Here is a 14025-nt window from a genome sequence, read left to right on the forward strand (position 1 = left end):
AGCCTTGCTACATCAGCAACTGAAGTTAGAGAAGCTATTGATATTTACATATGTACATAAATTAGGTCTGAAATTTGGTTGGACACATCACAGTCTTACACAGTGAGGTTCTGAACTAGCCAAATGAAAGCACATATCAAGTTGATTTCAGTGGTTTCATAGGGCCACAGGTTAGAAGCCACATTGGTTTCCATCTCTGTAAATAGCTCTTATTATATTTTGGTATGTAGATCTTTTGGTTCAGCAGAATACTAAGATGAAATCAAAATATTATTGTGACCATTTATAGGTGGGAGACACCGACAGCAGGAGAGTCTGTCAGATATGACATTGTTCTGCCCACCTCCATGAATGTTGTGGTTCCCACTATGCCACCCTATGGTCTAGCAAACCCCCACTTCACCAGAATCAACTTGAGTCCTTTCCAGGGATATAGAAACATAGGTTTCAGACATGAGTATTTCCCACCTCTGCCTGGATTCCAGCATGTGCTCATGAGAACTCAAAATTCCATGGCTACTGAACATGTTTCTTCTGCACTAGGCTGTTAGTTGCTTTTTAAAAAGTGTAACATATTTCTTAACATCAGTGTTTCCCTAACATATGCCGATACCTCCACTTCTTGTTCTCAGTGGCCTCATTTTGCCTACATTCTTGTCAGCACTCACCACCTGAGTCTGCTATTAGAACGAGTGGTTCTAGCCAGTCATGTAGGCAGAAATATTCACAATCCTAGTGGCATAAGATGGACTTGTAAGGAAGTAAAGCTTGAGTCCAGTTAATACATATTTACAGTGCCCTTTTACTGTAGATAGGGCAGGACTAACATCTGTTGTTTTCATCCCAAATTGAGTGTTTCTATAATCTTACAATGTCTAATCAGATGTGTTCTTAGAGCAGTGTTTCACATCAGGGTAGTCTCTGCTGGAATTGCTTCTCATCTGTTTCTAAGTTGATTATAAATGTGTACTAATTACTACAGATATGTCAAACGGTCATCTCTTCCAGCTTGTCCTCTCCCCTAGACAGGCACAAGAGAGGAAACCAAATGTTTGGTTTAAAGCATACTTTAAACCAGCGGTTCTCAACCTGTGGGTCCCCAGATGTTGTTGGACTAGAACTCCCATCATCCCTGAGCTCTGGCCTTTCTAGCTAGAGGTGATGGGAGTTGTAGTTCAACAACATCTGGGGACCCACAGGTTGAGAAAGGCTGCTTTAAACCTTTCAACTTTACTGTTTATAGCTACATGCGTAGTCGGGCTTTTTGCTTTTTGTATTGAAGAGCAGCTCTGCCATACCACATCAGAAGCAGCCACTGAAACTAAGCGAAGCTTCTACTGCAAAGCAACATGCTTCTCAGCAGATAAAGTGATATCTGTCAATGTAACTTTCTCCTCCTCTAGTTATCTTGTGGCTAGAAAAAAAAAGGCATGTCTCTCCTTCCTTGGAGGTTTTTAAGCAGAGGTTGTATGGCCATCTGTCACATTTGATCTAGTTGTAATCTAGACTAGGTGACCCCTGGGGTCTCTCTCTTCCAATTCTACAATTCTGTGTGTACAGTGGTGCCCCACAAGACGAATGCCTCACAAGATGGAAAACTCGCTAGACGAAAGAGTTTTCCGTTTTGGAGGTGCTTCGCAAAACGAATTTCCTATGGGCTTGCTTCGCAAGACGACAATGTCTTGCGAGTTCCTGCTGGTTTTTTTTCCTTCCCCCCTTTTTCTAAGCCGCTAAGCCACTTATCAGCTGATCCGATCAGCAGATAAGCCGCTAAAAGCCGCTAATAGCGCTAATCCGTCAATGGGCTTGCTTCGCAAGACGAAAAAACCGCTAGACGAAGAGAATCACAGAACGGATTCTTTTCGTCTTGCGAGGCACCACTGTATATGTCTGTGTTCTCTCTCTCTTTCTTCCGTTCTCACACACCACTTGTCTCCTGCCTCTCCAGAATGAAGTGCTCAAGAAAGCTAATCAAAAAACAATCCATCTAAAAAATTCCAGTAGAATGCAAACAATCCAGTAATACCTAAATCCAATAATATAGAATGTAAACAGCTAAGACTAAATGCCTGTCTAAATAAACAGGTCTTCAACAGGCAGCTAAAACCTAACATAGCTAGGGCTAGATAGATCTCCCAAGGCAGGAAGGTTCCACACCTCAGAAGCTTTCCTACCAGATGTACCTCAGTTACAACCAGGACATGTAGGAAGGCCTCTGTGTATAACCTCATAGATTGGGGAGGGCCATCAAATAAGTTTATCCTCCTTTTTGGTTACAAGGCAGCTCACGATCTAAACTCTTCTAAAAGCCAGGACCAGAGGCCAGCAGCAGAACCATACACATCAGGGAAGGCCACAAGCCAACATGCAGAATCTCATTCAAGATCATCAGATTTCTTTAAACTTAGGAACATACATTGCTTGGAAGAAGCATGCAAAGGGAATCACACTTGCAAGGAAGATGGGCTTCTACCCTACACATAAAACAGGGGGCCTATCAAAGTGATGGGCACAGGAAAGCTTGTGTGAAAGGGCCTGTGCAAATAAAGATCAGGATGCTGCCACAGGCCTAGAAGAAAGAGGAACAGAAAACAGTGGTACCCTTAGAACCCTTTGTCCTACTGAGGACAATGGCTTGGACATGGCAGTTGTTTGCTGCCCCTATTTCCATGGAGCCATTGTTCTAAACAGGAAAAACAAACCCACATAATCTCTCAAAGTAAAAAGCAGAAGATATGAGTTATGTGCCATCAAGCACACCAAGCAAGAGAAAGAACATCTGGACATGGACTTGAAATCTTTATTTTCAAATTAAAAGTCAGGAGGTGTACAACAACATAATTCTCTCAGTTGTTCAGTTCAATGGCAAAGCGTGTTCTCACTAAAGGAGAGCACGTGTTGCGGATGGGGCCAGGCAAACCACCCCGTAGTTGCCAGGCAGGATAGATTGAAGGGGCCTGGCTTGGATTGGTGGTTGGTGTTGCTGGGGTAAATTTGATGTTGCCAATTTGGGGGTGGGAACAGAGGTTATTTAAACAAGGTTCACAGCAAGCTGCTTTCTCTTTCGCTGTGGGCACCGGATCACCCGCCCGTCCTCCCTTTTGGGCTTGTGCTTTGACCTTGTTATGCCTGTCATGGGGTCGTCCGCCTTGGTGCGGGGGCCTGGTAGGATTTTTTTCCATTTGGCTGATTAGTGTGTTCCATTTGGTTTTTGCCTACTGCGTAGCAAATCGTCACAACTTGTAAGGTTGGCGGTTAGGCATTGGTTTAAATTGGTTGGTGGAGGGGTATGGATTGGCTGTGCCTGCCCCTCCAATGCTGCTGCAGCAAGGGAATTCCATTAAAGGAATTCAGGGGCTTACCGTCCCTTTCGTCCAAACCCCTGGAATCGGGTTTGGGCCGCGTAAGCCCCTGGGAGCATGCGGGGAGAAGCTGAGGGTCTGTGCCGCAGCTCCAGTTATCCCTGATCTTGTTCCTCCACACTGGCTTTCGCTGGAATCCGGGAGTCAGTGCTGTTCCCCAAGGCGGGGGGGGGGGGACAGATAGTCATAACCAATGCCTAAGCAACCACTCACAATTTGTATGTTTAATAAAGTTGTGGCCAAAATTATGCCAAAAACCTTAAACAAAAATTTATGTGTGATGTGTGAGTTATTGGGGTAGGGGTGTTTTGGGGGACCTCAGCATGCAAATCAGGAAAACTGATAATGGCTGTCAAATAGTTCCATATAATACCTTTATGGGATTGTTCTGAGGATGCACAAAATGCGATTTCAAGTGCTTCTTTCATTTGGTTGGAAGACATAGCAATTCCGTCTGGATCTCAAATAGGGAATCTTTTCTGTTTATGACTTGAAAATGGGATTCTCCATTATCTTCCCTAGGGGTTGTGGGTTCGAGCCCCACATTGGGTGAAAGATTTCTGCATTGCAGGCAGGTGGACTAGATGATCCTTACAGCTCTTTAACTCCACAATTCTATGGTCTGAATAAAGGCCACACATAATCAGTTCCTGTGTTTCTCTGTTAGTTAACAAAAGGAACACAGTACTGTGTGCAGGAAAGCAAATTCAATCCATGTTTGCAATTGGCCTTTGTGTCTGGCTTAATAAGAATTATGGATATTCAGCACTTTTCAGGATTTGTCCCTTGTCAAAAGTCTGATGTTATCTTTATGCCTTTGATATTTTGCTTCTCTCTGAAATGATTTGACAGTACAAGCTTCTCAGCAGCCAAGTTCCTAATTCATGTTGAGCGAAGCACATTCAGAACGCCATAAGAAGCAATTGTGAAATTACACAGTGTAAAAAAGAAAATGGTTGTTTTAAATGTGCATTGTTCACAGGCAAAATACCCACACTGTTTTCAATTTCCACAGTGTAATTCTGCAACAATGTCAACTGTTCATTGCACAGTTTAAGGATATTTGTCATGCTCAGTTAACCAGCAGCCAAAGCCGTGAAGTGCCGAAAAACATTCTCAAGGGCACTGAAGCTACAGAGCCAAGTGAATCCTTGGCATACTTCTAATCATTTCTCTCCATAAACTACAGGAGTCATAAGCATCAGAGAAAAGATACTCATATAGTGAGCATACCCCTGAAAACCTCCAAGCCTGACACACAGTCTGTAAACTTCCACCCATTTCCTATAAAATGCACTTTAAGAATTTTATTGCCTATTTGCAATTGGTAAACTGCTATCTCCTGCCCCAAGGGGGGCGGTGGAGCTACCTTCACATAGAAGAAGGCAGAAGTAGCAAGCTCTCCTGGGTCCCACCAGAACGGCTTTTCCCGACCAGGAATCAGGACTGAGTTCCAGAATCCCCCAAGTCTTTCTTTCCCTTCCTATGAAGAAAATCCCTGGGCACACGTGGGGACTCAGAGGCATTTTGGGAAATGGATGGGGAAAGTGTGAGGCTGCTTGGGGCCTGTGCTCCTCTTTCCAGGCAGCCCATCCACTTCAGCAGACACCAAGGGAGGTGTACAGAAGTGCCTTGGCAGCACACTGGGAACCCCAATCCTAGACGCAGGAAGGCTAAACAAACTCTTCTATGAGTTCTGACAGTGCGTACTACCATTAAGGAAGGCTGGACAGAGCAAAAAATGCAGTCCTAAAACCTTTTAAAAACACCACATACTTTGTTTCCCACATTCAGCTTCTTTCATACACTTTTGTATGCATGAATAAAAAATTAAAAAATTGTCCAGCAGCACCTTAGAGACCAACTAAGTTTGTTCTGGCTATAAGGTGCTACTGGACAATTTTTAAATTTATTTCGACTGCGTCAGACCAACATGGTTACCTACCTGAATCTACTTCTGTAAACAGTTACACCTCTTGTGCATGCCAGTATATAAGTTTGCATATATTCTCTCAAAAAATATACCAATTTTCCTGCATTAAAAAATGTAGTTTTGTAAGATAGTAGCAAACAGCGATGTGTGTATTTCATGTCTGTGCTTCAATGTCTTTGAGAGCGTTCTGCTGGTTCAAAGAACACACGCGAAGCCTGAGGCCCATATGGCTGCATTACATAAAATAAAAGCTGTTTGCACTGTTGTGTTCCTACTGCAAGATCTGCAAGGAAAGTTTTATTCACGTTCATCCATGCCATTGCCTTCTGAGTCACATGAACAATTGTTCTGTTATTGCACTACTTTCTTGGGTGCGAGGCCATGAGCCCAATTCTTCTACCTGACCTATGGAAGTCTATTGAAACATTGTGTTTTTCTTTCGCAGCCTAAGCCTAAGCCTATGGCACTTTCAGTGAGACTTTCCCAATCTAGTGTCTTCCAGATATTTTTTGAACTACAACTCCCATGATTCCTCATCATTGGCCATGCTGGCTAGGGCTGATGGGAGTTATATGCCAAAGACCTCTAGAGGGAACCAGGATGCAGAAGGCTGTTCTAAGGAGAAGGAAGGATATATTTACTACTGGTTACTACAGGAAATTACTACTGGTTACTTTTTTTCTACTCATTCCACATTAGATTCCATCCAATGGAATAAAATTGGCGCATATGTCTGACTGATGTAGAACGACCTATTGTTATATTAATTCACCTTAGAAAGCAAAAAAGATCACTGTCTCAATCCACTGAGCAGAAATTATGTCACTTACTCATTTTGTACAAGGACAAATAGGCCGCTTTGTTAAGGCTGCCAATTTTAGAACCAGTCCCTATAATGAGGATTTCTACATGACTCTCAGATTTTAGTGTCAGCCCCGTAATTGCATTAATTACATACTCAGTGCCTATAGGGACAAAAACCTTTGAAGTACATTTTCTTAATAACTATAATAACCCTCACAATTTTCAAGAAAATGTACTTTAAAGTTTGCCTGGCGAAGGCCGGGAGTAAAAATGGACATTTTTCCTATATTTCACAATTCAGTATGTTGTGAACAAGTTACAACTCTGGGAGTGGGGAGGAGGGAAGTTGCTCTCACCCCTTTCTAGGAAACCCCACATTTCACTTTGGGAACCACTCATTCATTTGTTTTAACAAAATGCAGTTTGTTCAAAGGTGACAGGGCCTTGATTATGTACAGGGGCAGCAACAGTCACCAAAGGAGAACACCACTCAGGACATGGCAGCACTGCTGCAGACTCGGGTGGCATAGGGTAGGGCAGCAATGAGGTCAGGCCAGTAGGGCACACTAGCAGAAGTGCCAGATTGGGTGCCCAAAACACCCTGCTCTCTTTGCTGCCCTTACCTGCCTCCTCACTGTCCCATGGTGACAGTAGCTGCTGGGAGGCCGAGACTATTGTGTCCGCCCTCTCCACAAGCTGCTCCTGCGCAGGGGAAATTATAGACACTAACAGACATGGTATATACAATGGAACCTCGTGTTACAGACGGGATCCATTCCAGAGGCCCGTCCGTAACACAGAACTGACGCAAGCTGAAGCGCCGCTTCTGCGCATGCGAGAGCGGCAAAACCCAGAATTAACCTGTTCTGGTTCTTCCAGGTTGCCGCGGGGCGCAACACGAAAACACGTAACCTGAAGCAGACGCAACATGAAGTATGACTGTATAATGGTTATCCCAAGAAAGGGAAAAGGCATCTATTGCAGTACATAAGCCTCTATCTCAATGAGTAAATGGAATTGTTTTCACTCTTGTGTTTCATGCACAGTCTGTGGGTCTAATTCACTCTTCCACAAACACATTGGTTTCATTATTATGTCAATGCAGACTAACAAATATCTTGACACTTACAGAAATGCTTTATATTTTGAATATACTCTCACTTTCTCTCTCTCTCTGTATATATATATATATGAGAAAGGAGGGAAGAAACATCTGGCTTCAATCAATTGCTCAGATCTACTCTACAGTAGGAAAACATTTAAATTGCAGTAACTAATGTAACACAAATGGCTTACCTTGACATGCGCCAGTGCGGATGTTGGGGATGAAACCACGGCGGCACGGCTGAGGCTGAGCAGGGCACATCTCACATGGATGGCCCCATGCGCGTCCAATGGTTGCGCAACAAAGCGTCTTCGTGCAAACAATGCCAGTCAGCTGGCCTTGACACATCTGGTTGCTGACCTGAGTGAAACAAGGGCCTGTTCTGTAATCTGGAAATTAAGAGGAAACATTTTAATGCCTGAGGAGTGCCTTCACCTCCACATCTATAAACAGAGCAACTTTTCAGTTTACTTCACTTATCTGATGCAGTAATATGTTCCGTTTGAAAGCCGGCAACATAATGAACCATTTTTTCTCTGAAGGGCCATGGCATGTTGTGACTTTCTTTAAAATAAAAAATGAACAAATTCGCTCTATCCCACTAGGGATTTAAATTCCTTGAACTCTTAGCGTACTTTGTCTATATTTTTCAGTTAAAAGGAGGAATTGTTAAAGATATCTATCAAACACTATCCACACATGAATGGCAGTGCAGGTGTCATGAGGCTTGCACAAATTTTGATCAGAGTGCTGCTTTGATATCATGACTGAGAAAAGGGAAGAGGATCCCAGTGAGGGTGTAGCCACTGGGACAAGCTGAAGATGGGGAATGGGAGGCTGGGGCTAGGGAGGTCTCCTCAATGAACAGTAGAGGATGTTGAAGAAACAGCCAGCAGTTCACAGGGGCCAGAGGAAACAGACATGAACCAGAACCAGGGGTGTCCCCTTCTCCATGAACATGGCAGGCTCTGAGGCTCCAGGAACAGTGGGGAATATACCTTAAGAGGCTGAGGTAGATGAAAGAACACAGCCCAGTTTACTAGTTGATCAGGTGAAGATCAGCTGACTTGTTAGGTCTGGGAGGTTTGTGGTCACTCAGCTTGATTGAGCTCAGAGCAGGTGATGATCACACGCTTTGTTAAGGAGAGAGATGGCCACTTCTCCCTTGCAAATTGCCCTGATCAAAGGACAATTTGCACCTGGAGATGGACAGGAGGAAAGGTGTGCTTAACTTTCCCCCAACCATGGGGAAAACTAGCTAACTAAAATTCTTTCTCTTACACACACACACACTTTTACCCTGCCAGAGTTCTCAACATGTGCCAATTTCGAAAATGTGGGTTCGGGACACCCTGATGCTACAGTAAAGGCATCTGTTGGGGAAGATTCAGGGGAAAACAATTGGCACACTTTCTTGCCCGTTCTCCAGCACTATTTGTTCCTTCCCAAAGGTGCCTTGCAATGAAGAAAGGAGTGAGACGATGACATTACACACAGCTATAATGCAACAAAGCCAAAAATGGCTCCTTCATTTCAGCAAAAGAAATGGCGAGCCTGCAGGTTACATTAAAGTTTTGTATTCAATCGCTTAATGTCCAAGCCTCTTGCAATACATGCCACTATAAAAAAAACAGTATTGTATAACAAAACACCACCCTTTATCCAGAGAACACAGAGCAGTTTAAAGTATAAAATACAAAGTACATGATAACAACAACCCCCCCCCCAGACCAATAACCCCACCGCAGCACCCAAAGGCTTGCATGATAGGCAAGGCATGGTGAATAACGATGCTGAAACCAGCAACAGACAAGCCCTGGTTGAAATACATATAATTTCTTTATGTATCAACAAGTCAGAGAGGATTCAGTGGACTGTTTGGAAAACAGGTCGTACAAGGACAGGCTAAATGTCTAAGGAAAAAATTAATATAGCTAAGATTCAAATAAACGTATCATCCTAAATATATCAAATAAGAGTAGGCATTTCTTTACCTGGGTAACTAATGGAGGGATTTTAAAAGCTGGTTTCATATGTAGCAAATTTACGCTGAGTAATGGAAAAGGTTCCTTATCTTGCAACTTTCCATCTGGATTCTGTACCCACACCAGGGTTCGATTTAGTTCAGTGTGGCATAGTATCCCTGCTATAAAAACCTTTTGGTGAGATGCTTGATCTCCCTACTAGAAACGTATACATGCTGGCACAGGGACAGCCAACATGCTTGTGCAGCTTGCCATTTCGTACCGCAATGGTGATCAAAGATGGAACATTATCACAAAGCTTTCGGCCTGTTTTGCATGTTCATGATATCTGCCCTATTGCAGTGTTTGTGTCAGTCTGAATAACTTTTGCTTTGTTCTGCACACTGCCACCTATGTCTGGAGAGGCCCACTACTAAATGCTGGAAGTCCAGGAGGGATCCTTATTACATCTATGCTGTATGAGTCCAAATAGCTTCTTTCACACAGAAGAACAAACTGTGCATGTAAAAGTTGACAGAAACGCCGCCTCTAGCTTCTGGACTTTAAGCAGAAATGAGTAGTTACTTCATTTTGTTTGGGCTATACACCCTGTTCATCTTCCTCCTATCACAACTATTTCACTAGTTACAGAGCAATTAAAAGCCCCCTTGCGATGGATGTGTAGGTGTATGTTGGATTGGCCCTAGGTGCCCCTTCTGTCTTTTCCGCCAGCCTCCTCACCTCCTCCTGCCCACTACCTGCAAAGTAGTGCCAATGCCAATCTGCTAGAGCAGAGCATCTTCGCGAAGCCCGGCAAAGTTCTGCCAACAGGATCTCTACTGGGTGGCAGCCAGCAAAAAGTACCGTACCCACTGCCATCATATAATGGAATTGGCATTGCCTGCCTTCTGCCCTGGCTTTTGGAATGGCAGAGCTGTAGTGGTAGTTCCATCACACCATTAAGGTACTGACGAGCTAGGAGGGAGTATGAGAGCCAGTGTGGTGTAGTAGTTAAGAGCGGTAGACTCGTAATCTGGTGAACCGGGTTCAATTCCCCGCTCCTCCACATGCAACTGACCTTGGGCTAATCACACTTCTTTGAAGTCTCTCAGCCCCACTCACCTCACAGAGTGTTTGCTGTGGGGGAGGAAGGGAAAGAAGAATGTTAGCCGCTTTGAGACTCCTTTGGGTAGTGATAAAGCGGGATATCAAATCCAAGTTCTCCTTCTCTTCTTTGCAGTGGCTCCCAAACTTGGGACTCCATCTGTTTTTGGACTTCAATTCCCATCATCCCTGACCACTGGTCTTGCTAGCTAGGGGTGATGTGGCCTGTAGTCCAAAAACAGCTGGAGACCCAAGCTTGGGAAACCATGGGTTTTAAAGGAAGACTTGCATCAGCCAATGCCTATAGGATTTTTAATATTTTCATGCCACTTATCCTTTGGGTTGCTCAAAGACGTTTATATGAAGTTCAGTAGGAGATTGCCCATCAAGGTGCTAACTTGGCTCTCCGGGCTTTAACAAAAGTATCCATATCATGCTATGATCAAACCATGCTATGGATCAGCTCCACTCTAAGGGACAACCACTTTCTAAGGAATGCCTGATACTACAGTGGGATGCTTTTATTTTTCCTTTTAGAACTACCTTCCAAGTCATTAATTTCTATGTTAAGGCTGAAGGATTTCACAAGTCCCAACACATGGTGATGTATTCATGATGGTATCCTGGACACGTCACCAGTGTATCAGGCCTACAAGTCCACAATTACATGGATCTGAAATATTTCCGTAGACACATATCCCCGGTGGCATTTCAAACCAACCTATGCAAGGCTGATAAAATGATTTATTGCCATGGTGCATAGGAAAACAACCTGGCACATTGCTGAAGGCATTCCACACTTAGGCTGACGACACTTTTTTCCTTACACCTAATTAAATTAAACGTAAAATTAACATAAACAAAAATTAACTTCATATTTTCCTTGTGCGCAGACAAGTGTCATGTTAGGAGTTTCACAATTTGTTTTTGCCCCACTGTTGCTATGGGAACAATTCTATCAAAAGGCACTGATGGAACACATGTTACAAATTATAGTTTGCTTAGCAAATCTTATGCCTTGATGAGAGTAGGTAGCCTACTTTTCACATGTAGTTGCTACGTTTTTCTCTGTCTCTGAAAACTGTCATCTCCAGAATGGCATGACTTAGAACATGGAGAATGACAAAATAGCTATAATACAACAATTATCCATCTCTCTGTGTGTACACACATATATTTTCGCCTACCTTATGGTACTTTTTCAGCATCTTTCATTTGTATTTTAAAACAACAGCCAGATCCTAAGACTGGATGTAACAAAAGTTACACCAATGCAATGTCACAAAACTTACACTAAGCTCCAAAATACACAAGCTAGGAAGTAAGCCTTATTGAGCACAATTGAATTAACTTCTGAGATTGTGCTGCAGATCTTATATCAGCAATGTTAGGCTCGCATGGCACTAATGCAAATATTTGGGATCAGCAGATAACAGCATTTCCATAGTTTGTTCACCCCCACAAGGTCCCCTTCCATTCTTAGGCTCCGCACAATTATAATCCCATGCACCGGGAGAGCAAGACTAGCACTCAAGCATTGCTCAGATGGCTTGCAACAATGAACGATTACAACAGAATAAAATATACTAAAATACCCCCCAAAAAATTCAAGAAAAATACATAAACTACACATTATAAATCTATTTTAAAGCAGAGCTAGAGATCATGAGTAAAAAGTGACACAATAAAAATGAAAACAAAAGACAGCCTGAGAGGGGGCTTCCCATGCTTCGTGGGGCAAGATGGTGCAGCCACTGAAAAGGTCCCAGCTTTTGGCATCATCAGCCATGCCTCTGATCTAGGTGGGGCAAGAGATGGGTTTCCACTCTAGGTAGGGCACAGAGAGCCCAATACTTAGTGAAGCGATCATAGTATCACTTAAGCAAACACCCTGATTTAGCCCTCATTCCACTAACCCACAAATCAGACTTTTATAGGGTTCAAGTAAATCCTGCCTTTGTGTTCCCAAAGAACATGTTTCATTTCTGCATATAATTCTTCAAAACATAAGCATCTGCCAATATGCTTTATGTTCTGGCCTACTGTTGTACAAAACAGACTATTAAAACGTCAAACTGTGCAGAAGCTGCAAATAAATACATTAATGATCATCTCAAACATTTTCTTCCAATAGTTTAATGGCCATTAATGAAAAACCTATTCTTTTTAAAATAATGCATCACAGCCAAAACAAAGAGGTTGCCATGAGGCTTTAGCTGTTTACATTAGATAGTCATGTACTGATTTAGACCAGATAAAAATAAAAAGCATTTTTACAATGTTATTCAGCAAGCTGGGAATAATACAGTGCAGGTGGGAAATGAGAGCCAGTCTCTTCAGTTGGGGGAGGATAATTAAAGTGGTCATTTTTCCTAGAAAATTAACTCTGCTTAGAATAAGATAAGTCTCACAAAGGAAAGATCAAATGCTTTTCTACAATCCTCTACTCAAATCATGCTAGGACTGATGTATGCTACCACTACACCATTTCATATTTTCTAATTGTGTGCTTTCTCTTCCATCTAGGCTGAGTGCATATGGAATTTGACAGGCGTTCCACTGCCATAGTAGCAGAACATTTCTGAATCCAGGGTTAAGACTGCTAACTTGATCTAGCTGCTCCTAATACTCACTGGGAGCGGCCAGTACGTTTCCGAGCACAATTCAAAGTGTTGGCACTGACCTTTAAAGCTCTAAATGGCCTCTGCCCAGTATACCTGAAGGAGCGTCTCCACGCCCATCGTTCAGCCCGGACACTAACGTCCAGCTCTGAGGGCCTTCTGGCAGTTCCCCCACTGTGAGAAGTGAAGTTACAGGGAACCAGGCAGAGGGCCTTCTCGGTGGTGGCGCCCGCCCTGTGGAATGCCTTCCCTTCAGATGTCAAGGAAATAAACAACTTTCTGACTTTTAGAAGACATCTGAAGGGAGCTCTGTTTAGGGAAGTTTTTAATGTTTAATGCTGTATTGTGTTTTCAATATTGTGTTGGCAGCTGCCCAGAGTGGCTGGGGAAACCCAGCCAGATGGGCAGATTATTGTTGTTGTTGTTGTTGTTGTTGTTGCTTGTGCTCCCACATATATGCTAAGTAGCAGCCTTGACTTTCGCTTTAATGCTTGTGTAAAACAAAGAACATAGGAAACTGCCTTATAAGAAGTCAGACCATTGGTCCATCTAGGTCGGTATTGTCTGCACTGATGGGATCCTCCAGACTGGGGACATTCAAAGCCCTACTGGAGATGCCAGAAACTGAACCTTGGATGTTGTACCAGCCCTCCCCCTTCATCCCTTCCGTTCTGGAGAAGGTGCTTTGAAAGCAAAACACCCCAGGTTCAATTCACAACATCTCTAGGCTCAGCTGCAAAAGGCCCTGTCAGAAATGCTGAAGAGCTGTGAAATAAAAAAATGTAAGGTCTTATATATATAATAAATGTTCATAAATGTACTAACCAAGCATGTACATAGATATGTGGACCACAGGTCTGAAGCAGCACAGGAAGACCATCCTGAAACCATTTTGACTCCCAAACTGACCAAATGTTTTCTCTGCAAGGAGGGAGGGGGTAAGGGAACCTTCCCATTGTCTCAGGAATTGGGTAATCACAATGTCAAAGGAATGGGCAGACTACCAGGAAAGGCAATCAGATAAGGCATTATCAGATAACTTGGTAAACAGGAAAAACAACAACATTCAAATTTCTGTTGTAGACCACCTTTTCTGTGATGTAGGTATGATGTTTGTGGGGGGTGGTCTTGG

General features: G+C 43.2%; 1 protein-coding gene across 1 annotated transcript in view; it reads right to left on the bottom strand.

The window, feature by feature from the left end:
• Window positions 1-14025, bottom strand: part of FBN2 (fibrillin 2) — a 140752-nt gene that overhangs the window by 105347 nt on the left and 21380 nt on the right. Inside the window, exon 6 of the mRNA XM_082191530.1 lies at window positions 7396-7593. Within this exon, the coding sequence (XP_082047656.1) occupies window positions 7396-7593 (198 nt within the window). The remainder of the gene's footprint in view (window positions 1-7395; window positions 7594-14025) is intronic.

This window comes from Podarcis vaucheri (genome assembly GCF_965113315.1).
Source record: "Podarcis vaucheri genome assembly, chromosome: 11".
NCBI lineage: Eukaryota > Metazoa > Chordata > Lepidosauria > Squamata > Lacertidae > Podarcis > Podarcis vaucheri.